The sequence below is a fragment of the Neofelis nebulosa genome, chromosome 2 (genome assembly GCF_028018385.1).
Source record: "Neofelis nebulosa isolate mNeoNeb1 chromosome 2, mNeoNeb1.pri, whole genome shotgun sequence".
Lineage (NCBI taxonomy): Eukaryota > Metazoa > Chordata > Mammalia > Carnivora > Felidae > Neofelis > Neofelis nebulosa.
In genome coordinates this window covers 128,852,686-128,876,458 of record NC_080783.1, presented here as the reverse complement: position 1 = coordinate 128,876,458, position 23,773 = coordinate 128,852,686, and the positions used below count along the sequence as shown (strand labels likewise).

At 50.5% G+C, this 23,773-nt stretch overlaps 2 protein-coding genes and 1 long non-coding RNA gene across 13 annotated transcripts in view; 1 reads left to right on the top strand and 2 right to left on the bottom strand.

Moving 5' to 3' along the window:
* Positions 1 to 2,259, bottom strand: part of PSRC1 (proline and serine rich coiled-coil 1) — a 6,659-nt gene extending 4,400 nt beyond the window's left edge. For 3 of the 5 annotated variants that reach the window (XM_058716308.1, XM_058716312.1, XM_058716313.1), the window contains exons 1-5: positions 2,086 to 2,259; positions 1,555 to 1,612; positions 1,407 to 1,464; positions 509 to 950; positions 41 to 155 (exon numbers count right to left, since the gene is read on the bottom strand). In XM_058716308.1, coding sequence (XP_058572291.1) covers positions 41 to 155; positions 509 to 950; positions 1,407 to 1,464; positions 1,555 to 1,612; positions 2,086 to 2,118 — 706 coding nt within the window. In that variant the 5' untranslated portion in view covers positions 2,119 to 2,259. The other 2 variants (XM_058716309.1, XM_058716310.1) reach the window with 2 other exon arrangements.
* LOC131504250 (uncharacterized) lies at positions 2,205 to 13,448 on the top strand. Of its 2 annotated transcripts, none has more exons than XR_009257881.1 (3): positions 2,205 to 2,316; positions 4,003 to 4,174; positions 12,396 to 13,448. It is a non-coding gene; the product is annotated as an uncharacterized LOC131504250 (long non-coding RNA). The 2 variants fall into 2 exon arrangements; XR_009257880.1 differs by lacking the exon at positions 2,205 to 2,316 and adding an exon at positions 8,853 to 9,156 and having other exon boundaries at positions 4,077 to 4,174.
* On the bottom strand, positions 4,168 to 23,773 carry MYBPHL (myosin binding protein H like). 6 transcript variants are annotated; one of them, XM_058716307.1, is made up of 11 exons: positions 23,663 to 23,773; positions 21,457 to 21,538; positions 20,797 to 20,985; positions 11,974 to 12,062; positions 11,219 to 11,414; positions 10,865 to 11,004; positions 10,562 to 10,721; positions 10,323 to 10,459; positions 9,039 to 9,225; positions 7,837 to 7,882; positions 6,564 to 6,659 (listed from the first exon to the last, which is right to left on the bottom strand). In XM_058716307.1, the coding sequence occupies exons 2-10, from the start codon at positions 21,476 to 21,478 to the stop codon at positions 7,872 to 7,874; spliced, it is 1,131 nt and encodes a 376-aa protein (XP_058572290.1). In that variant the 5' UTR covers positions 21,479 to 21,538; positions 23,663 to 23,773; the 3' UTR covers positions 6,564 to 6,659; positions 7,837 to 7,871. The 6 variants fall into 6 exon arrangements, 5 of the variants coding, with proteins under 5 accessions (XP_058572288.1, XP_058572290.1, XP_058572289.1 ...); XM_058716306.1 differs by having other exon boundaries at positions 21,467 to 21,538; XR_009257879.1 differs by lacking the exon at positions 23,663 to 23,773 and adding an exon at positions 7,246 to 7,296 and having other exon boundaries at positions 20,797 to 21,930.

The window sequence follows — 23,773 nt, the reverse complement described above, 5'->3', positions numbered from 1 at the left end:
CTCCCATTCACCCACAGTTTTGCTGCCCAAGTCTCCTCACTTGCTGTTGCTCTCCCACTGGGCCCAGCTTTGCCCCGGACTGGAGGAGTAGATCGGGCAAGAGGAGAAGATGCTGGGCTTTTGGATGTAGGCAACAGATTGCAAGTGGGTGACTCCTGAAATACAAGAGAGAAAAAATAGGACTAGAATGGAAAAAGAATCTGTTCTGCTGGCTGTTTGAGGAATAGAGGTGGAGAGCTGCCTAGATCCCAGGAAGCAAGGGCAGACATTCGCTGCCGACATCGTCATCCTCACCAATACCATTTATCGTGAGCTTATTATAGACCGTGTAGAGTTATGCACAGACACTGTGCTAAGTGCTTTGCTTATGGTATTTTGCTCAATTCAAACAGTCCTGAGGTAGAATTTTACTATCCCCACTTTACCAACGAGGAAACCACTCTATGGCTGTACCGAGTCACGCACTGGGTCTGAGGGCACACGTCCAACCCAGGTCCTCCAAACTCACCCTTTTCACACTGGAGGGCCTCTTTCCAGATGCTGCCCGGAGAACCCTGACTGACCCCTTCTTATCGCTGCTCCGGAGTCGGGGTGTCAGGCCGCTTGGGGAGGGGGTGCTCCGAGTCAAAGAACTCACAGTGGGCAGCAGGTCTCGGACAGGGCTGTCCTTCAGCACAAAGGTCTCCCGCCGGGGGCTGGGCTTCACCCTGCGAGGCCCCAGGCCCTCACCCGTGCTCTCCTGCTCCTGCAGGGCACACTGCTCCAGCTGAACTGCCAGCCGGTTGGCCTCGTGGAGAATCTCCTCCAGTTTCTCTGGACTAAGGGGACCCAAGCTGAGCCTCAGCCCCTGGGGGGCTGGGGCCACTGCATTTGGATTACTTCGATTGGAGAGTCCTCTTCGGAGGGGTTTCTCTGGAGTCACCGACACTGCTATGTCTTCCTCCTCACGACTGAGACAGAAAACAAACCAGGCGCCATGCCCACACAGAAGAGAGCAGGAGACTGCAAAGGAGACTGGGCAACTCCTCCACAACAGAGCCAGGGACACAACCCCAAACCCGGAAGCCCATGCTGGCTGTGAGGGTGGTCTCTAGGTGATGAGATGCCCCGTTCTATGAGGCCTCATAGGCCTTTAGCACTTACCGACACTGGAAATTATGCCAGGATGCGGACGGAGCAAATCCACTTACCCTTCTTCTTAACATCCTGAAATCTCATTCCAGCTTATCCCTTTTCCCCTCCCCCAAAAGTGTCACAGGGGCCCATGTCAACAAGTCACCCAGCAGCCCCAGGGCACCCAACCCCAATTACCAACCCAGACCCCAGAGGACAATACTTCAGCACTAAGGGGACAGAGGCAGACAGGCACTGTTGGAGGAAAGCAAGTAGGTTAAAGAGGCTGGTACCTGTCAGATGGTGACAGCCCTCCAAAGTCCAAGGTCTCATCTGCTATGAACTTTACATCTGTAGGGGAGGAAGGAAGGAATGCCAGCCTCGGGTCCCTAACGCCGTTCTCAGTCGCAGCGCCTTACTCCGCCCTCCTTACTTTCTTACCTTCCTCTAAATCTTCCATGTTCCAGCCAGCAGGTGCACGAGTCAGATTTGACCTGAGCTGGAGACATAATACACCTTTCTTCAGGTCTCCATCCTGCCCAAGGCCCCCAGCTAAACGCAGGGTGCAAGCCAGGGGATGAGGATCATGCTGGAGATAAAGCAAGGGTCCCAGGGGTAGCACCTGCCCCTGTAACTAGCCCTGTGAACTCCGGGGAAGGTGCCGAGAAAGCACCATCCCCCTCCTCAGGTTGCCCTGCCGCCCCCCTACAACCTGGGCTCTTCTCACCGGGGGCGGTCTGCGCGCCCCATCTTCTTCTCCGCCACCATCCTCCGGTTCTCTCTTTCCCCAAACCACCTTTCCACTCACACGGCACCACACCCATACCACACCTCCAGCCCACCCTCTGTTTTTACTTTCCGCCCCGCCTCACCTCTCGCAGAAAGCACTTGCCTCCCACCACTTAGTCCCGGGAATCAGCCCTGAGGGGGGTGGGGCTCCTTTCGAATCTCTCAGGCCCCACCCACTCTCACCACATGCTCTCCGTGATTGGTGTTTCCCAACATCCCTGCCCTCAGGGGCGGGGCGGTATCGACCAGCCGGCCGGAAGTCTGCAGGTGGGGGCTGTGTGGAGAGCGGTTCTAAAACAGACTTCATCCGGTGGGTTAGGGCGGGGAGGCCGCCTGCGCGCGCGTGTGTCCGGGAGACTTTCCTTGGAGGAGGCGGGGCCTCCTGGCGGCGTGCGAGGGACCTGACCAATGACTGTACGTTTCTCACCCTGCCAGCTGGGCGAAGCCAGGCTCCCCGCTGGACCTCCAAGCGCCAGTCACCCTAAACCCAACGCTTCTCTTGAGGAAATTTGTTTTCAGGGGCTTACTCCGTTTGCGAGCACCGCGTTTGCCATGTTTCCTCATTTGTGATTTTTCCAAGTTATGGAAGCACCTAGACATTTATATTTTAGGTATATTGAGGTTCTCTAAGAAGTACAGCCTCCGTTATCTTTTTTTAAATATATACAAGTTAGCATATAGTGTAATAATGGTTTCAGGAGAATTTATCGATTCATCACGTACATATAACACCCAGGGCTCATCCTAACAAGTGCCCTCCTCAATGCCCATCACCCATTTACCCCATCCTCCCCTCAACCCAACACCCCTCCAGCAAACCAGTTTGTTCTCCGTATTTAAGAGTCTCTTGGGGGGCGCCTGGGTGGCACAGTCGGTTAAGCGTCCAACTTCAGCCAGGTCACGATCTCGCGGTCCGTGAGTTCGAGCCCCGCGTCGGGCTCTGGGCCGATGGCTCGGAGCCTGGAGCCTGTTTCCGATTCTGTGTCTCCCTCTCTCTCTGCCCCTCCCCCGTTCATGCTGTGTCTCTCTCTGTCCCAAAAAAAATAAATAAAAAACGTTGAAAAAAAAAATTAAAAAAAAAAAAAAAAGAGTTTAAAAAAAAAAAAAAAAAAGAGTCTCTTGGTTTGCCTCCCTCTGTTTTTATCTTATTTTTCCTTCCTTTACCATATGTTCATCTGTTTTGTTTTTTAAATTCCACATTTGAGTGAAAGCATACATTTGCCTTTCTCTGAATAATTTTGCTTAGCACAATACATTCTTGTTCCATCCACGTTGTTGCTAAATGGCAAGATTTCATTCTTTTTGATTGCGGAGTAATATTCCATTGTGTATATATACACCATATCTTCTTTATCCATTCACTACTTTGGTATATTGAGGTGCTCTAAGAAGTACATCTTCCATCATTATTTTAAGAGAACATTCAGAACCCGAGGTAAACAGGTTTTTTGGACACGGAGATTTGGGTCCAATTCAGCCGTGACTCCTCTGTCACAAGGCAGGCAGGCTTGAGTGTATTTGACCTCTCGCTTATCTGCAGAGCAAGAACCCTGACCGTCAGTCATGGTTTCATGGCTAGAACTACCAGAGTCAAGTTTATACCTTGTGCCTTAGGGGCTTTTGAAGGGTGTTTGTAACTTGCTACCTCTAAACTAAAAGCTGTGTTTGTGAAGTGCGTAAGCCTACTTATTAGAGATCTTTTTGTTGTTTCCAAGTGTTGCCTGTGAATAGACTGGGGCCACCAGTTAACAGGGCTTCTTAGAAATGTTCTAAAAATTTAAAACAATGGCTGGAGAACTTTAGTCTCCAGAGTTTATGACCATTCTTTTGGCTATTTAGAGGCTTTTTTTTTTTTTTTTTTGGTTTACTTTCTAGTTTTTAGCTGTGAAGCGGAGGTGATGAGGTTTGCAGGCACGAGATGTTACTGTAAGAAATGCCCCAGCAAGCAAAGGAGCCTTGGGGTTTAGTGGGGGTGCTAAGGCAAAGGGCGGGGGGTGGTGGCCCAGAACTTGCAGGCTTGTGTGAAGAAGAACTGGGAGAAGAGGATTGCCTGGTTTTCTGTAGGCTTGTTGGTGAGGGTGGAATTTTGGTTGTTTGTAGGATTCAAGTTCTGTGGAGGTGGGAAGACCAGAGCCAGTAGTTTCCCTCTCTCCAGGCAAGTGGTGGCAAAGTGAAGAATGAAGGGAAAGAAGCTGCTCATTAACTGCATTCCTGCTGGGCTGAGGAGCAGCCTGACTGGGGAAACCCCGCCCTTGCTTCTTCCCAACCTCAGGTGAGTGGGGACGTAGTTGTAGCAAATTGGAAGTTAGTTCCTCCTATGGAAACTCATCTCCAATTTCCTGTCACCCAGTTATGATTTTGAAAGCTGTTGCAGTACCAGAAAAAAAGCAATTGAACTACTTTCTCCTCCATCAGAATAACAACAAAACCAGAAAATATAGATTTCAGGCACAAGAATTCTTTACTCAGCCTAAGGCCACTAACCTGGGAATTATTTGTCCCCCTCAGCCCAACCCCTAAAATGACATCTATGAACAGATGTTCAAGATTTTGGATAAATAGTGAATAGACGAATTAATGAAGAGATTACACCCCCTCCCTGGCACGTGGTAGACCTTACTTCAGAAGGAACTCCCTAGTGTTGAGGGCATAAATGACAAAATTAAGGATTCCAGTACAGTTCTTCTTGAATGTGGGAAGATTAACTATGACTGGAAGTCTTGTTCAGCGTGAAGATTTTATTCCTTCACCGTGAAGGTTCAGCGTATAGGAACCTTGAGTACTTTGATAGCAGAGGCGTGGGGCCGTGGGCTGAGGCCAGAGGTCTAACTGATCCTTAGGGCATTGTAGCTGGGTGTATTCCACTCCTTCCTGACCCCGGCCCTGCTTCAGCTGAAGGGAGGCCTCCTGGCCATTGTGTCCCCGACTAGCTGGCTCTGGACTCTGGTCCCCCTCTCTCCCCAACCTGGCAGTTGCAGCAAGGGGTCCCGCAAGGGCATTTGACCGTACAAATAATTTGTGTGGCTAGTTTCTCAGTTTTCCCAAGATGCTACATAACTAGTGACATTCTGGATGCGTGGAAAAAGTTAATCATGACATATAATGGATGTCTTGGGGGGCATTGGGGCATTCTCATAGTGTTCCAGTTGAGAAAGGCTGGAATAGACATTTGCCTCAGCTGAAAATAGACCTTTGGTGTGAACAGAAAAGCCTGTCTCAGTTTTCTCAGCCGAAACACACCCTCCTCCTCTTCAAAGCCTTGCCTAAGATTTACTGCCTCCTAGCGGTCTTTTCTTTCTTACAACCCATGATCCCACCCCCCAGACCTGCTACAGTTGAGCGTCGCTTGGGTGAAAGAGATGAGAGGAAAGAGAGAAAGCTTGAAGTCAGGCAGACCTGGTTCCAATCCTAGCTCTGCTAATTTACCAGCTTCGTGACTTGGAGCAGCTTATGAACTTCAACTTCCCCATTTGGAAAATAGAGATTAAAAGTGATAAAGCCTGACGTTCAGTGTCTGATGTCGAGAAGACTATTTCAGTTACGTGCTACTGTGTAACAAACCACCCTAGTATTTAGGGCTCAAAACACCAGATCTCATGATTTTACAGTTTGATTTTACAGACAGTCATGCCAGGAGGACCTGTCTCTACTCCATGACCTCTCTACTCCAGTCCCAGTGGATTGGACTTGACTAGCGCTGAAAGGTCTCAGGCAGCCACATGTATCTAGGGCTATGGTGCTGGCTGTCAGCTGGGATGCTGGGTTGTCCTGCATGCGGCCTCTCATAATTTGGAAATCTGTCCTGAGATTCAACTACTAGACCTCTTAAGGTCTAGGCCCAGACTGGCACAGCATCACCTCCACTACATTCTTTTGGTTAAAGCAGGTCACATGGTCAGCCCAGATGCGAGGGGAGGGGAACAGACCCCAACTCTTTGGGAAGAGCACGATGCCCTTTGCTAGCCAAGATGGGGGGAACTGTTGCTGTCTTTTGCAGATTCCATTACAGAATGGCTTTAATATCTTACTTGTTATGAGAATGAAAGCAAACATGTAAGCAAGAGCACCTCACCTTTATTCTTTCCCCAAGGCTTAGTGAGACTCTGCTCCAATTTCTTCAGTGTCTCCCAGCCCTCAAGTCTTAGTGCTTCGTCTTTAATTAGCTATGTACGTATATGTGTGTTCTGCTGTCTGCATCTCTGTGATGGATGTGCATCCTCTTTTCCAACTTATACTGGAAAGATCAGAGAGGAAGAGACCAAGTCATGTTCAGCACCTCTTTCAGCACCAGGCACAGGATAGAGTTGAACTTAGCTCTGTCATAGACTCTAAACAAAAGGACAGTGTTAGAAACCTCTGTGGAAGAGAATGTGGATATAAGAAGAAAGAGGAGGGGGCACCTGGGTGGCTCAGTCAGTTAAGTGTCTAACTCTTGATTTCAGCTCAGGTCATGATCTCATGATTGGTGATAGTGAGCCCCATGCCGGGTTCTCTGCTGACAGTGCGGAGCCTGCTTGAGATTCTCTCTCTTTCTCTCTCTCTGCCCCTCCCCTATCTGCACATACACACTCTCTCTCAATAAACAGACAAACAATTTTAAAAAACGGATTCCAACTTTCTAAATGGTTTTCCCATATAGAAAGGCTCAAACAGATGGACACTTCTGCACTGAGGATCCACACGTTTATTTAGATTAGTCCAAAGCAGATGTTGTGCTGGAGCTGCTTAAGGACACAATCTCCCCACAGTCAGGCTTCCTGGAGGCACAGAAAAGAGAAGGTATGTTGTGGCTCTAACAGCAAACAACCAGTGCACACCCAAGACGCTGAGGCAATTCTCCTCACGGTCCCTGGGTCCCGTGCTATGAATTCTCTCCTTACCCTGCTTTGTTGCTGTGTGCTGGCTGAGAGAGAGGTAACAGGGCAAGTCCCGACACAATATAACATTAACACAGAGAGGGAACTAAGGCATGGCCAGAGAGCTATCTTTGCAAGCCAACTGGCAGAGAGAGCTCTCTTGAGAAATGTGGACTTTTAATGCGTCCCTGAGGGTTTCCATTTGATCTGTATCAATGATGGGCTCAAATAAATGGCATCTGGGATGGTGTTCATTCTGTTTTCATCAGCCAGGAACTGCAAGTCCCAGGAGACATTGGGAACTGGTTCTCCCTAATTCTCCCATGAGCTGCTCTTTCACCCCACTCATTAGTTCGTGCACAGCATTTCTACTGTGAGTGATTTAGAATCTGAAGAAGCTATCAAATTTTAAACGATGATCTGAGTTGTCCTTTGCCAGTAATGTGCTGCTTGGGACCACATACCCGCATGTTCAATTATTACTGACCTATGATGATAATGGTGGTTTTCTTCTCTCAGAAGGGAAGGAGTCCACAAACTTCAAAGTAAAAAACAAGCAAATGAATCTGTTTCTTACCATGCTTATGACACGGCGGTAGAAACAGTTAGCAGGAGCAGCTTCCTGTCTCTTTTTCCACGCTGCTGCCGCTTGGTGGTGGTGACCCACCTCTACTCCTCTACTCTACTGGCTGTTCCCTTGATGCCTTTTCTTATAGCACCTGCCCACCTCCCTTCACTGAGCCCCCTTACACTTGGATAGATGCTATCACTCCTTTCCAGAGGACCATTAGATTTAATACCTATCATCACTTTGAGTACAGAAAGAGGACGTGGCAAAAGTAGTACCAACTATGGTAAAGTCCTTCCATGGAGATGATAGTATTAGCTTACAAAAAAAAGTGGTTAAAAGGAAAGTAGTTATCAATGACTGCATGGTCGAAAGGCTTAGTTAGGAATACAGATATGTATTCAGATCTGTATTCTGTATACAGATATGTGTTCCTAACTAACACTAACAGATTCAACACTAACTGTAAATACAAAATGCTCTATTCAGAAGCCCAGTCCCTCTCCTTACCTTTGTCAGAGTTGCCCTAATCTTCTTTGGAAGCCTCAGTGAGGAGCTGCAAGAATTCAGACATTTCTCAGAGTTAGCATCTCAGAAATTTCTGGGAAACCTTCTTTTTTTTTTTTAAATTTTTTTAATGTTTATTTATTTTTGAGACAGAGAGAGATAGAGCATGAACGGGGTGGGTCAGAGAGAGGGAGACACAGAATCTGAAACAGGCTCCAGGCTCTGAGCTGTCAGCACAGAGCCCGACACGGGGCTCAAACCCACAAATTGTGAGATCGTGACCTGAGCTGAAGTCGGACGCTTAGCCGACTGAGCCACCCAGGTGCCCCTAAATTTCTGGGAAACCTTCTTGTGGAGCATTGGGAAGGGATATACTTCTCATGTTTTTTGAGAGTCCATTATGTAATTAGGAGTCCACACATGGGGAAGAATAGGGCATGTAATGGCCCATTCATTCCTGATTCATGCTGTGCACACTTAGAGAGTGCCCACTGTGTCAGAAACTGGGCTCATCACCGGGGGACAAGTGTGAATCAGGCTGTACCTGCCCTCACAGTGCTCATGGGTTAAATGAGAAACAAATCAGTAAATGGGCACTTATGTAACAATATGTTAAATGCAGTGATGGAGATCTGAACAAGGTGACAGGCAGAGATAAATGAATGAATACTTTAAAAGAGGTATGGGGGGGGCGGTGCCTGGGCAGCTCAGCTGGTTAAGTGTCTGATTCTTGATTTGGGTTCAGGTCATGATCTCATGATCCTGAGATCAAGTCCCACAAGGGGCTTTGCGCTGAGCCTGGAGCCTGCTTGGGATTCTCTCTCTCTCTGCTTCCTGGACTGGGCCGAAGACTGTATAAAAGAAAAACGGTCTGAGTAAGGAAAGGCTTGGGCTCTTTCCACCACAGTGCCGACTCCTCACTTAACCAATACTGGGAATCTTGGGGGGAGCTGATCACCACCTTGTGCTTCAGGTTTCTCCTTTGCAGAATGGAAATAGCCATTCTTTCTATATTACAGAATTATGCTGGAGAGAAATAAGATATTGGATAATAAAAACGGCCCTTCAAATACATCCTGATGATGACGGTGCCCAGTGCCGAGAGCACGTGAAGGGGAAGCCAACCAAGCCCTTCTCCATGCAGGCTTGTGGCTCTGCCCCTGAATTTTCCAGCTGTGGAGAGAGGGTATGAGTTCTGCCCTTACCTCTCACATCCACCCGACAGTCCACAGATGCCTCCCCCAGGGGGTTAACTGCCTTGCAGGTGTAGATGCCCCCATCAAAGGGACCGGGCTTGCGGATTTCGAGAGAGCAGATTCCCAGGTGAGTGAGGGCTCGGTACTTGGGGTTGCCTTGGATATCCATCTTGTTCTTCAGCCAGATGATCTTTGGCTGCAAGATAAAGGTGAGGGGGCCAGCATGGGAGTGGTGAGAAAGTTCCCTATTCCTTACATTGGGAGAGGGGTTCCCTTACTGGTATCCTCAAAATCCTCCCAGGCTCCTTCTGTTGGTTGAAATGAGCACCTGAAACCTTGCCTTGTTCATCAAGTATTCCTGAGTAGAAAAAAGGTAGGACCTTCTGTTCTTTCCCCTTCCCAAGCACCGGGCCTCAGAATCCCCTCTTTTTGTATGTTTGTTGTTGAATCATTCATATTCTGTTCCCACTGTTGGCTAGGGAGTCAGTGTTGTCCCTTCTGGTTACAAAGTAGTTTCTAGAGTGGGCTTATTGATACCCTCTTTCTGAGATGTAGTACTCTGGCCCAGGACTCCTATGCAAAAGGTACTTGGTAAGGTTGTTAGGTTTTTTAAAATTTTATTTTAATGTTTATTTATTCTTGAGAGAGAGAGAGAGAGAGAGAGTGTCTCTGCTCAGGGGATGGACAGAGAGAGAGGGAGACACGGAATCCGAAGCAGGCTCCAGGCTCCGAGCTGTCAGCACAGAGCCTGATGTGGGGCTCGAATTCACGAACCGCGAGATCATGACCTGAGCTGAAGTCAGATGCTTACTGACTAAGCCACCCAGGCGCCCCCTTGGTAAGGTTGTTAGTGATGTTTTATGCGGTGTAGTGTACAGAAGTAGTGACTAGATCGGAAGTAGACTTGCTCAGGGTTATGGCCTCAACTCTAGACAGCTGGTAGGCATATGGCCCTGAGCAGGTGAGGCGTGGTGGGTGACTAAGGAGAAACCAGCGGGACTCCATCACCTCTGCCAGAGAGACAACTTGAAGCTCATGCCCAACTGCCAGCAGATTGGCAAGTGATCTTCGCAGAAGAGGAGCAGACACTAAAAGGAAAACTGGAAACATCATCCACGTCAGCCCGTCTTGGACTCTAAGTGCCCTAGCTGTTCCTAACCTACGTAACCTGCGGTGGAAGAGGCGGGCGATGGTGATGGGAACACATGTTTTAGAATAATCTCCCACGTAGCGGAGGTGAGGGCAGGAGCAGGGAGCAGCACAGTACGGCCACCATGCAGAACTCCTGCTTACCTTGGGAGAGGCGCGGACGCAGCAGAAGAGCTGGGTGTCATAGCCCATGACCGTGGTGCAGTCTGCCAGAGGCTGGGTGAACTTTGGGGCTTCAGAGAAATCTCGCTGTGCAAACCCCCCAGTCTTGCGAAGGGTAGCTGAGGAGACCGAGAAGGGCCCTGCTGTAGTGCCTGAGATCCCCCACCCTTCTTCAACTCTCCACCCTCCACCCTTCCCAGCTCCGAGTCTCTGCGCCCCACCTGCTTTCTGGATGTGGGCAAGGTCAGCAGTGATGGGGGCTGTCTCACTGAGCCCGCACTGGTTCTCAGCAAAGACTCGAAATGCATAGGAGTTGCCCACGATGAGGTTGGAGACTGTGAAGCTGGTGCGGTGATAACGTTCCAGCACCGTGAACCACAGCTTTGGGGGCCCAAGAAGATGCCGTGAATGAGATGCCTGTTTTGTGAACTCACTCCACCTCGGCTCACCGCATGGAGGTAGCAGAGCCCCATTCCAGAACGTGTGATTGCTCCCTCCCCACTCCCTCCCTAGCTGCGCCTCACCCCAGATTTTGTGTCAGCCTTCTGCACGGTGTATCCGAGGAGTGCCGTGTTGCCTGTGTCTTGGGGAGGTGTCCACTCCAGAGTAGCATTGGAGCCCCAAACATCCACCAACTTGATACTCTGAGGAGGGCCTGGCCTCTCTGAAAGGGCCAAGCATGGCAGTGGGCGGGGTACGGCTCACATATGCATGGGAATCACTTCAGGGGTGCCCTTCCCCTTCTCTGCTCAGGTATGCCCCCCCTCACCCACCACTGTGCCCCACACTCGGTGTGGGGAGTCACCCTGGCCTCCCCAGCTGTCTGTGATGGCTCCTCTAGCCTGAGGACCAACTCGCTCCCACTCCCCCTACTGTACCGATCACCAGGATGTCAATGGTGGCAGTGGCCTCCAGCTCGCCCAGCCGCACGCTGAGCTGGTAGCGACCTGAGTCAGCACGTTGGGCTTCTCGGATGAAGAGGATGGAGTCCCGCTCCCCATTGCGCACACTCACACGGCTGGCATCCAAGGCACAGCCATCATGTGTCCAGGTGGCTTGAGGTTTGGGTTTGCCCTGAGAAATGGGAGTAAGGCGCTGAGCAGCCCCAAGAGACCTCGTGACCCTCCCTGCTGCAGTGGGGACCAGATCCACCCCAGGTCCACATGGTGACTGGACTTGCAACTGTGAATGCCTTGAGTTAGAAGTTCGCACACTGTCCCAGGGGACCTGCATCTTTCAGCAACAGCTGAAAGGATGTGGAGGAAGGAAGGGGTTTGGCTTTGAGTCTCCCGCCCTCTGAGAGTTTAGATCACCCGAGGCAGCTGGGGCTAACAATAGCTGTCTAAACTCCCGAGAACCCTCCAAACTGAGAGCTCCCAGACCTCTGCTGACCAAGGGGCAGAGGTTAGCCTCAGTGGGTCATGTGGGGCCACGCCCCACCCCATCCCCCCTCAGGAGTGCAGAGGGAAGAGTCGTTCTGTCCCAGACTTCTGGTGACTTGGCCCCGTCCACTCCAGGCCAGGACAACTTCCCTACTGCTAGCAGGACTCTCAGTATCTGTTTCCAGATCAACACCCTGGCCTGGTCCCGGTCCGGACCCAACACGGAGTCAGCTCGGGGCCAGCATGCTTACCTGGAATGGGATTAGTAGGTTCACGGTGTCTCCGACCTTCCGGATATAGGTCTGCCTCAGGGCTCGAGGTAGCCAGATCTTGGGGTGCTCTGAATGATAGAAGGAGAGAGAACAGTGGGTGGTGAGCCTCCTGTAGTGTAGGCACAGAGCTCAGAGGAGGTGGAACACTGCACCCGGCTGTGCTCCATGGGCAGACGCCCCAGGTGCTCGGCAAATCAGTCCTCTCCTAGGGGATGGGAAGATTGCTCCCTTCGTCTCGCTGGAATTTTGGGATGAGTGATTGGCTGAAATATCCTCTGGAGAGCATTCAGGTCTTGGCAGAAAGCACTGGAATGTGAGCCTGACGCTTACTTCTTTTAATTTGTAATGCTCAGCTACTGACTCTTCATTAACCGAGATTTCCTTTTTCTGTTTGTGCACAGACTGGTCCAGCCTGTGGGGTTTGCCTTTCTACCCCATTTCTGCATTTGTCCTCAACAGCACTCCATTTATCAAAGCCACTTTCAATGTTAGTCTGGACCTCCAAGCGTCAGCCCTGCTTCCCAGTTTGAGGCCACACTGGAGGAGAAAGTTTTCCACTCTGCAGGCAGAGTCAACACCCTGGACCCACCGGGACAGCACTGACGTCACTGAAGAGGGAGCTGGTGTCTGGGTCCCTTCCTCTGTGTGGCTATGCTGCTTGGACACCTGGGGGTGCTCTTCCAGTTGGTGGAGGATCGCTTTGTACCAACAGACTCTGGGAATCTGGGAAAACTAGGCCACCCCTCCTGCTCCTTGATGTTCCAGGCCTGTTCCAGTGAGTCGAGGGATTAGTTTATGTCCCTTGGCTTCCAGGATGGAGGCAGGAGACGCTCAGGAAAAGTGCTGAGTGTGAGGTTTGGAAGACGACCAGGTGTGACCGCTTTCCTCTCCGGATGTCTTGGGCTGCCTCGGCTGAGAAAGTGCAAACATCCCACCTGGTTCCCTTGGGGGCCTGGCTGAGACTGCACCATTTTCTAGCTTTCTCGGAGCTCCTGTCTCCTTCTTCCTCAGGCAGACAGTCGCCTGTTGCTGTTGTCAAAAGTGGGATGTGACAGCGCCTCATTCCTCACTACCTGCCCGGCCTCTCTGCACAATTCTTTCGTGGAGTCGTAAAAAGCCTCATCCAGGTCACTACCGAGGCAAACAGCACCACTGCGTGATAGTGGGCTGTAAACTTTCTGATAACGTAACATTTCCCCACGATACATTCCTGAGCACTCCACTCCACGGTCTGTGTGTTCACTTACAAATTGAACTGTTTAAATATGTACATTATGCAATGCAAACTTTTGAATGGTGAAATTTAAAATACAGTACGTAGGGGTTCTACTGTGTTCTTCCTACACATCAGTTTGTAGCCCACTGTTTAGAGAGCAGGAACCTCCTTCCCATGGTCTGCCCTGTCACCACCCCGAGATCACTTTTGCCTTTGGAAATAAATATAAACACAGATAGCGCACACTGTCCATTTTTATTTATCTAGTTTCCTTTTTCACTGTGTGGCTTATGTTTCCTCCTGGGCTGTGCTTCTTAGACTGCACCTCACCCACCCCTGCCCCTGGCAAAAGCAGGAACGAAGTGACACGGGGCCTCCTCAGGTGCTCTGAGCGGCTGGCCTGCCTGTGTTGCTCAGGGCCTGGCGCCCCAGTAAGAATGCGGCGACAGCGATGGAGCCCCAGGCGGCTGGGCGACACTTCTCTGGTTGCCCTCTGTTCGACTTTGGCGGTTTGGAAGGGGGCGGGGCACGAAACACAGAAGAAGCATTTGTGTGATGTGTTCTCTCCTGTGGCCCTCTCGGCAAGCGACCAAGGAGTTGAGAACGAGCGGATATGACTTAAGGGTTTTGTGAAAAAAAGAGGGTGGCAGTTGAAAAGGAGGGTCAAAACCTCATCTTGTTGGGCTTGGTTCCCCACTGTTGGATGAGGAAATAGCCCTTCACACTTGCTGGAGAGAGGGCTGGAGAGAAGCTGGCTCTGCTGTCCCCTGCATATGCAGAGGGAGCTTGATGAGCGCCAGGATCAAGAAGACAGGAAAGGGCTCGGAGAGAGAAACACACTTGTGAAGTTGTGCTGCCTCTCCATCTAGAAATGTATGTCCAAAGGGCCTGTTCTCTGAGCACAGCATACCTGCCCCCTTACCTGCCCTCCACTGTCCACCTGGGCCTGCGCACCTTGTCAGGGCTCTGACAGTGATCTTGCTCTTAGGAGGAGGCAGCAAAGAGGGGAAGGCAGAGGGATACCCTCAAGAATTGAAAAGGTTGAGGCGAGGAGACCAGCCATCACACCTGGAAGATATGTTGTCTGAGTTTTGCTCTGCTTAGAGCTCAGGTGGGGAATGGGCTTCTATAGAGGGGTGCATGCCCACTGATCTATTTGTGCCCACTTAGTGTTTCTCTTGTTTCTTAGAGAGATACTTTGGAAGATGTTAGCATTGGTTCACCTGAACTAAGGAGAACAATTACAGAAATAATTTTATGTGGAACATAAATTAAGATGGTGGTATTCATGGGGCTCCTGGGTGGCTCAGTCGGTTAAGTGTCTGACTTCGGCTCAGGTCATGATCTCATGGCTTGTGGGTTTGAGCCTCGCATCAGGCTCTGTGCTGACAGCTCGGAGCCTGGAGCCTGCTTCAGATTCTGTGTCTCCCTCTTACTCTGCCCCTCCCCTGCTTGCAGTCTGCCTCTCTCTCTCTCTCAAAAATAAATACACATTTAAAAAAATCTTTTTTTAAAGATGGTGGTATTTGGAGGAAGATGAGCAGAATGGCCCAGAGTCCAGAAGGGATCCCAGCGGAGGCAGAGACAGAGGAGAAGGGCCCACAGCTAGCATGGCAGTCTCTTCCTCCCTGGGGGGCACCTGTGCCAGTTCTTTGTTTGTAAGTGGGATTCCCTGACAAGACGTGAGTTGATAGGGGACAAAGTTAAGTTAGTAGAATGCTCTGAATCTGAGGCTTAGTAGGTGAGGATTCTGCTCTCAGCAGGCTCCCAGACCACAGTGGGGGGGGGGGGTGGGGTGGGGAGGAAGGAGGACAGGCTTGGGCAAAAGCAGCTGACAGTGCAGGAGGTGGCAGGAGACAGTGTGGCAGCTGCAGGTGCCCAGGCAGGGGCACACTCCTTCCCAGCTCAACCTGGGCCCTCGCCCTTTGCTAAGAATGTTAATTGGAGGGCTCATTTGGGGCATCTCTTTTCACACATCTGCAGTCAAGAGAGGTGTTAATTGTACCGACCTTGGGGAAACATGGGTTTTCCCTGAAGCCCAAGGTCTTTCTCCTCCTCAGATGCCAGGAGGGATGTGAGCCAAAGACTAGAGCCCTAAAGCACAACCTAGGTTTTCTTTCTTTCTTTTTAAATTTTTTAAATGTTTATTTTTGAGAGACAGCGAGCAAGCAGGGGAGGGGCAGAGAGAGAGAGAGGGACACACAGAATCTGAAGCAGGCTCCAGGCTCTGAGCAGTCAGCACAGAGCCCGATATGGGGCTCGAACTCACAAGCAGTGAGATCATGACATGAGCCGAAGTTGGACATTCAGCCTACTGAGTCACCCAGATGCCCCACAACCTAGGTTTTCTAAGACCAAGTTTGAGACAGCCACAATTTGGTTTTCTCCCTTCATGGAGTGTAGGGGAAAAGGCATTTTGAAAACAAAAAGTCCTTTGAGAGACATTGGCTTCTGACCTGTGGGGTCGTCTTTCCCTCAGACAGAATGTGGTCTAATTCTTTCTTTAAAATGAACAGAGAGGGGCGCCTGGGTGACTCAGTCGGTTAAGCTGCCGACTTCGGCTCAGGTCATGATCTTGTGGTCCGTGAGTTCAAGCCCCGCATCAGGCTCTGTGCTGACAGCTCAGAGCCTGGAGCCTGTTTCAGATTCTGTGTCTCCCTCTCTCTGACCCTCCCCCGTTCATGCTCTGTCTCTCTCTGTCTCAAAAATAAATAAACGTTAAAAAAAAATTTAATTAAAAAATAAAATAAAATAAAATAAAATGAACAGAGAAGGAGACTACTTAAAGTCCAAAGATCTTGACTCCTCTTGATTAGAAATTTCCTCTTAATTCTACCCTAATTTCATTCTGCTGAAGTTTATGCCCATTTCCTTATTCTGTGCTCATGGGGAAACAGATGTTCATATTCTCTCAAAATTTCCCTTGACACAGTTAAAGCCTGTCCTCCAGCAATTCCTGAAGTGCCATGTAGTTCACACTGATGTTATTACTTATGGCCTGGAGAGTGAAGGAACAAGACAGACACATCGAAAGAAGGGAGGGAGCTGTGTGTGTGTGTGTGTGTGCAAGTGTGAGAGATAGAGTGTGTGTGTGCATGAATGTGTGTAAGGGGGTGAGAGTATGCGCATGTGTGTGTGTGTGCTCGGGCCTGTGTGAGTGAATGGCTACCCATACAGGGCAAATGCACAAGGTGAGCGATGGCTTTGAAACAGGCTGTGGACTTGGCCTTATTAGAAACTTGCCTGGAGGAAGTCACAGGAAGGGTGACTTCTGAAGTACCTTGTGGGACAGGAGTGTCACCTTCTTGAAGACGGTGAAACTAAGGTCAGGAAAAAACAGAAGGACATAGAAACAGGCAACTGCTGTCTGAGAAGATCTGCCACCCTTCCTTTGGGGTGATCCTCCCCATCACGCTTGCTGTGTGACGGCCACTGTCTCCAGTGCAGTTCCAGATCTTCGTGATCTCCCGCCCCCGCTTCCAGTCCCTGCAGGGCCCCTCACGTCTATGCCCACCCCTCTTCCAGCACTGTCGTCCTCTCTGGCTCTAGGCCCTGGTTCCTTTCGCCATTCTCTAGCTGAGTAACTGCAGCCCCTGTAATCTGAATTTCAAGCGCCTCACTCTCTCCTCACCTCTACGACAGAGGGTGGCTAACTGCCTGCCCAAATGCATACTGTCTCTTCCACAGTGTAGCACCTTCTGGGAAGGGGCTGCCCTGGCCCCCTCGCTATAGGACCATCAGACTAGCTCTTGCCAATGAAGTGCAAGTGGAAATGATGAGAATCACTTCTGAGCCAAGGCCTTCAAGAAATGCGTTCTCTACATCCTCTTCTGCTAGCTGCAGCCGCGTGGCTGAGTACAGGGCCCTGAGGCACAGCAGAGCCACAAGAGGGAAGAGGCCTGGGTCCTGGAATCATTGCATGGAGAACGGTTTTTAATAGAAATAAATAGAAACAGAAGGTTTTTCATAGAAATAAACATCTATTGTTTTTGAGCCTTCAGTTCTGAGGCCTCTTTGTTACATCAACCGGCAAACCCCGACGAGCACAGCCTCTGCCCCTAGAGTGCTCCCCTTCTGCCGCTCCAGCTACCAGCCATCCGTCAGCACCACTGAGACCTCTGGTCCCCTGTCTTCCTACCCCTTCACTCCCTGTCACCCTCTCTGTTACCACTCTCTCTCCCACCCACCTTAGATTCCAGTCATTACACTCCCTCCCTTGTGTCCCCACTCAAATTCCTTACTCCTCTTTTTCTCCACTGCACTCTCCTAGCAATGGCCAACCCCAGTGACATGCTTTCCACCCACTCAGTGCCCACATCCGCACGCTGGGGAAAAACACAAGCGAGGCTGACGGTAAGCTGATGGCCATGAGCAGAGACTACTAACTCCAAATGGCCCCTGGCAGTTCTAGTCCACTCTGCCTCCTATTCTCCCAGGTGACTATTGGGTACCTCCCTCTTCTAAAACCTCCATACCTTCTCCCTCGTCCTCATCCTTAGTTGATGATCTTGCTAGTGTCTCAGGCCTGCCTACAGCCTATTCTTAGCTCAGCAGCTAGAAGAATCCTTAAAGCCTATAGCTGACCATGTCAGTTTCTCACTTAAAACCCTGCCCAGGCTGCCCACCAGTCTCAGAGTTGAACCAGTCTTCACAAGCGTCCTGCTACCTCTCTGCCGGCAAATCTACCGTTCTCTTCCTCACGCTGCCACAGGCCCAGTGGCCCCAACCCATAAGGCACACACTCCTGCCTCAGAGCCTTTGCACAGACTGTTCTCTCTGCATGGAAGACATTCCCTCCAAGTATCTGCATGCATTGTTCTCTCATCTCCTTTCAGTTGCTGCTCAAATAGCACCTAATTAACGGGACCTTCACTGAATATCCTGTTTAAAACTGCCGACATGTTTCCCACCCCCAGCACTTTGTGCCCTCCCTCTCTGCTTCATTTTTCGGCACAGCGTTTATCACATCTGACATCTTACATATTTTATTTATTTATTATCTATCTCCTTACACTAGGATGTAATCTCCACAAGGGGAGTTATTTTTGCCTATTTTTATTTCTTTAGCAGTGTGTGGCACATGATAGGCATAAAAGAAATATTTGTAGGAGGAAGAAAGAAGATAGGAAGGATGGAGGAAAGCAGGAAGAAGAAAGAAGGAACAGGAGGTTGCTCCCAGGCATGGGCTCCAGCTTCCCAAGGCTGGAAGACACAGAAGAGTTTGGATTGAAAAGAGATGCAGTTATTCTGAAAGCAGCAGCTGGGCCCTTCCTCTGGGTCTCAGGGTCTCCTCTTCTCCATGGCAGGGGTACAGTCTGCCCCCCAGCCTCCCACCCAGCACTGCCTGCAGGACCCAGTGCCTCCGTACAGTGCTAAGGGGAGATGGAAACTTGTTTCCCAGTGCCGGCCGCCTATGTCTGCTCATCTTGTAGCCACATAGCAGGCTTTCCTGACTAAAAGCTCATGTTGGCCAGTTACAATTTATTTTGACGTTGCAAATGCATGTCTGCCCCTGGTGCCTGCTCCGTTTCCTGTGCACACGCACGCTCGCTGCAGTGCTCCTCCGGGTCCAGCAGTGCTCCCCGTGAGGTACAGGAGGGGTTAAGAGGAAGAAAAAGACCTTAGAGCTCACGGGAACATAGGGACCATCTAGGCTGGGTCCATGGCACCCTGAAAGACCTTTGAATGGGCTTCAGGGGTTCTGTGGGCCCCCTGAACATTTTCTAAGCATTTTTCCTGGGATAAGATTCTACAGATTTCATCAGATTTTCCTAGGGGTCCACAGCCATCAAAAGGTCATCCTTCAATTTACAGATGAAAAAATGGAAGCCCAGAGAGGTGCAATGACTTTCCTAGGGTCACAGGACAGAGCTAGGACCCTGTCCTCTCTAAGCAGATAACAGATGCAAACATATTTTGCAAACTATCACAAGCACTGCTTACCTTCACTGACCTCTGGGATGCTAATGAGTGGAGCTGCTGGCGCGGGGGGTGGTGAGGCTGCACTTGGGGCTGGCCGGGGGCTGTCAGGAGCGACGGCCCAGAGTGCCCACTCACAGCCAGAGGGAGGAGCGTGGCGAAACCGATGATGACCTCCCCCAGGGTCTTATGGAGGGAGACCAGCCGAGTTGGGAGTCAGCAGTCCCGGCTCTCACTCTCTCTCTGCCTGTGTCGCTTATTCTCTGGATCCTTACGGAAGAAATGGTTTTCTGTCTCAAGACCATCCCAGCCTAGTGTGCTCACAATAACTCTGCTCCCCTACCTCTTCTTTTTCAATGGAAGGAACTCAGCCGGCTCTCTCCCTGTGACATTGAAACAGCTCCTGGAAACCCAGCGCCTCCCGTGAGGATGACGAGTGGCAGCCAGCTTTCCCTACTCAACCCTGTTTGCAGGTAGAACTCTGTCTTCACCCCTAACTTGGAAATATTTTATTATCTACTCACATTGTCATTTGGCCTCTTCCCAGGTACTTAGGGTCACCTCAACAGTCCTCCTAACCCCCTACTAGGTAGACACTAGTAATTACCATTTTACAGAGAGGAAATTGAAACTGAGTAGTTGGTTAGCTTGTCCAAGGGCACAAAGCTGCTGGAGGCAGCCTGGGAATTGAGTCTAGGTCACAGCGTCTTCTCCTACCGCTCCCTACCCTCGGGTTTCATGCGTTTCTTGTTTGTGGTCTCTGCATCCCCTGCACTTAAGATGTCGAGGGGCCAAAAGTAGAGACTTTGTGCAGGTAACTGTCTTAAATGTTTGAGGCAGCCCCCGTGGTTCCTTCTGCCGGTTACTGCACATGAGACGGGAAACGCCTGGCTCCTGCCTTCCACCTCTGGTCGGCCAAGCCAGGCACCGTGGGTGACAGCCCAGGTGAACATGACAGAGGCCTCAGCCAGGGGCAGCTGGGGAGTGGGTGGCTGGGCTGCTGGCAGGGAACCTGGGACTGGAAGGGGCGCCCACCACCTCCTGGCTCAAAAGTGCCTCTTCGCTTAGGGGCTCAGAGAGACCACTGTGGAAGGGAGGCCAAATGCTTCTCCTGGATGGGCTCTGCTTCCATGGAGCTCAGACCCTGAGAGGCTGGGATTTTCCATGGGAGCCAGCTGGGGTGTTGGGGTAGGTTCTGGACCTGTGGCACTGCCAAGGGAGAGGCAGAGTGTCATGGACCGTTCACCACCAGCTTCTCAGTTGCTGTAAGCTTTTCACTGCCCTCTTCTAAGCCAGACGGCCACCATCTCACCCCTCAATCCCTTCCTGGCTGGCGTTAGTATATATCAGGTCCTCAGTCCCTGGGACAGACATGTTATTAAAGGTAAAAATATAAACAGATCAGTTTTAGTCACTGGAAAGCGTCAAATACACCATCCCCTGGCTTCTCAGCTAAAAAGCACAAACCTAGCAAAGACACATGAGCAGCAAGTAAGAATCCACCAAGCAAAGGGGTGGGGGCTCCAATGAATGCTCCCCCACCCTAGGCACCAATCCCATGAAGCTTCCCTCTGCACAAACCTGAGGAGGTACAGTCAGGGGGTGAGGGATATCCTCCCCAACTCCTACCACCCAGCCGCCCCACCCTTCCCAACCCCACGGGTCACCTTCTATAGGGGACAGGAGCTGGGGAATGGGGCTGCCGGCCTCCTGTTGAGGTGAAGCTGGGGGTCCTTCTGCATCCGCTGGGCTCATTTCTTTCACCTTCAGTGTGGATCCTGAGGAGGCCACCTCCGGAGCTGTGGCTGCCTCCATGCTGGGCTGCCTGGAGGCTGGGCTCCAGAGGGAGATTTTCACTGTTGGTGGTGAGGGAGGGGCTAAGCACCTGCTCTCCAGCCTGGCCTCCGGGGTCCCAGCCATGGGCTTATGTAACTGGCCTGGCCTTTCCCCACCCGGCTACTCCCAGCAGAAGGGCTGAAGTAGGGGCTGGGGAAGAGAGGGAGATCAGACAGCAGCCCAGAATAGCCGCAAGAGGACTGAGGTGGCCCGCTCACACAGCCCGGGGGTGGGGTGGGGGTGGGTGTGGTAGGCTTTGAGCTTCAAACAGCTCCCCTGGCCCCGCACACAGATCATACAATGGGGCTCCTGGCTTAGCAGGCTCAGCGGTTCACACGCACACCTTTCACCTTTAACGGCCCCTCTCTCTGTGCCGTGTTCAGGGAGCTGTAAAGTCTTGTCAACTCGCCCTTTTCAGGGTCTGTCCCCATCCCCTCCGCCACCCCCCTAGTGGTGGGGAAGGTAGAGTCTGCCCTCTGGAGCTGGACTACCTGGACTCACTTTTGGCTCCATCACCAACTAGCTTGTGCGACTTGCCACACATCACAGTCTCTCTCAGGTCTGTTTCCTCATCTGTAAAATGGAGACGGTAATGCCCATAGGGTGGTTGTGAGGATTAGAAGAGGTAATCTGTGCAAAGTGCTTAGCAGAGTAGAGCGAAGTGCTTGATAAATGGGAGCTATTTTTAGGTTGGGCCAGCACGTGGCCCTCTGAGAGCTCCCTTGCCTCTGAGATAAAGTACCAGTAAAGCGAGAGGCAGCAGTGGTGGAGGGGAGCCAGGGGCATGAGGTCAGAGTATGTGTGTGTGACTTCGGGCAGGGCTACTCACTCATTAGCTAGGTGACCCTGGGCAAATCACCGAGTCTGAACCTCAGGGCTCTGAAACCAGAGATGATGATGCCATGACTGTGTTGAGGCTAAAATGCTAATAGTCGAAGGAAATGGCCAGAGCATAGGAAGTGTTATTCTATACTAAGTGTTATTCTATTCTATTCTATTCTATTCTAATTCTATTCTATTCTATTCTATTCTATTCTATTCTATTCTATTCTATTCTATTCTATTCTATTCTATACTAAAGGTCCTATAGGATTTCTAGGCTTACCAAGCCATCATTCTACACCTTCTGTACTGCGCCCAAATGGTTTCCCATCATACCCTCACTTTCTTTGCTCCGGAAACCAGCATCCCCTTTGTGTGTGTGTGTGTGTGTGTGTGTGTGTGTGTAGAAAGACTTTATTTTTAGAGCAGCTTCAAAGGGTTCACAGCAAAGTTGAGTAGAAAGTACAGAGTTCCCATATACCCCTTCCTCCTTTCCACCACCTCTTTTATGGGAAAAAAAAAAAAAAAGAGTGTGGTTGAATGGATGAGCTCCTTACTCATTTCTTCCCTCTAGCCCTCAATTTAGAGACAGAGTCGATAGGATCCCAGGAGCCTGTGCTACAATGGAAACTGCCCTTTGCAACTTGTGTAGGGGCTGAGGCCAGGAAAGCTAGTAGACACACTTCTGGCCCAGGAACCTATTTATCAGGAGCTGGGATGGCCGAGAGGGAGCTGTGTGGCTGGACCTCTGAGGCTGCACTTGGTGCCACATCAGGATTCGTGTGAAGGTGGCTGCCCGATTTCTTTTGCCTGAGCCAGCCAACAACTTTATAAGTACAGAGTTCCGACATCAGGAGACTCCAAAACCCACTTTTTCCACCCTACTTAACCCATCCTTTGGTGAAACTGGTCTAGGCTTTCAGTCTAAGCCCTTTGTTGCAATAGAGGTGTAAAGAATCAAGGTAAAAATGGAGACTCTTAGGGTCTGTCAATTATGAAGTCTAATTTAATGAGTCTAGGTGGGGTCTAGGAATCTGCATCAGAAAAAGCAACCTTAGTGATTCTGGTAAAGTCTTAGGACACTAGGTTAGATAGACTTGTTGAAAATAAAATTACATACATAATCTCCTAGGGGAGGAACTCTTACGCCAGGTGGCGGGGCTCCTTAGAAGCAAAATCTTTTGCCTCTTCAGCTTCAGATCATGATGTCAGAGTAGGTATTCATTGGAAATATCACCCAAGATGGCAGACTGAGAAGCAATTTTCAAGGCTCAGCTAAAGGTTCAAGGGAGTTGGGGAGGAACCTCTCCTAAAAGACAAGTTTGGGCTGGGGCGCCTGGGTGGCGCAGTCGGTTAAGCGTCCGACTTCAGCCAGGTCACGATCTCGTGGTCCATGAGTTCGAGCCCCGCGTCAGGCTCTGGGCTGATGGCTCGGAGCCTGGAGCCTGTTTCCGATTCTGTGTCTCCCTCTCTCTCTGCCCCTCCCCCGTTCATGCTCTGTCTCTCTCTGTCCCAAAAAAAAAAAAAAAAAAAAAAAAAGTGGAGAAAAAAAAAAAAAAAAGACAAGTTTGGGGAGAGAGGAAAGCGGCAGCTCTTTGAATGTCCTTAAATGAAATGGATCAGGCAGGCTAGGAGTAAGAACAGCAAGAGAAACCTGAGAGAGGCAGGGTTGTTGTCTGTCAAACCTGCCTGAAGGAGCATCTAACTCAGGAGAGTCATTCTGTGCCGCTGTGTCCAGAAGGAAGAGTGCAGCAGTGTACTGAAAGGGTGTGTGGGGTGTGAGACCGAGAAAGCTGGCCCCACAAATACCCATGGGAGGTAGACTTTTAGGAGCGTAACGAACAAGAAAAAACTAAGGAATCCCCCGCAACTTACCTAATACCTCTCATGAGACAAATGCACAGTCCTGCCTCTTTTACTGGCTTATTCTCTGGTGGCTGGAGTTTGATTTTTGAGGCTAGAAAACTGGAAAATCTACCAGATTAA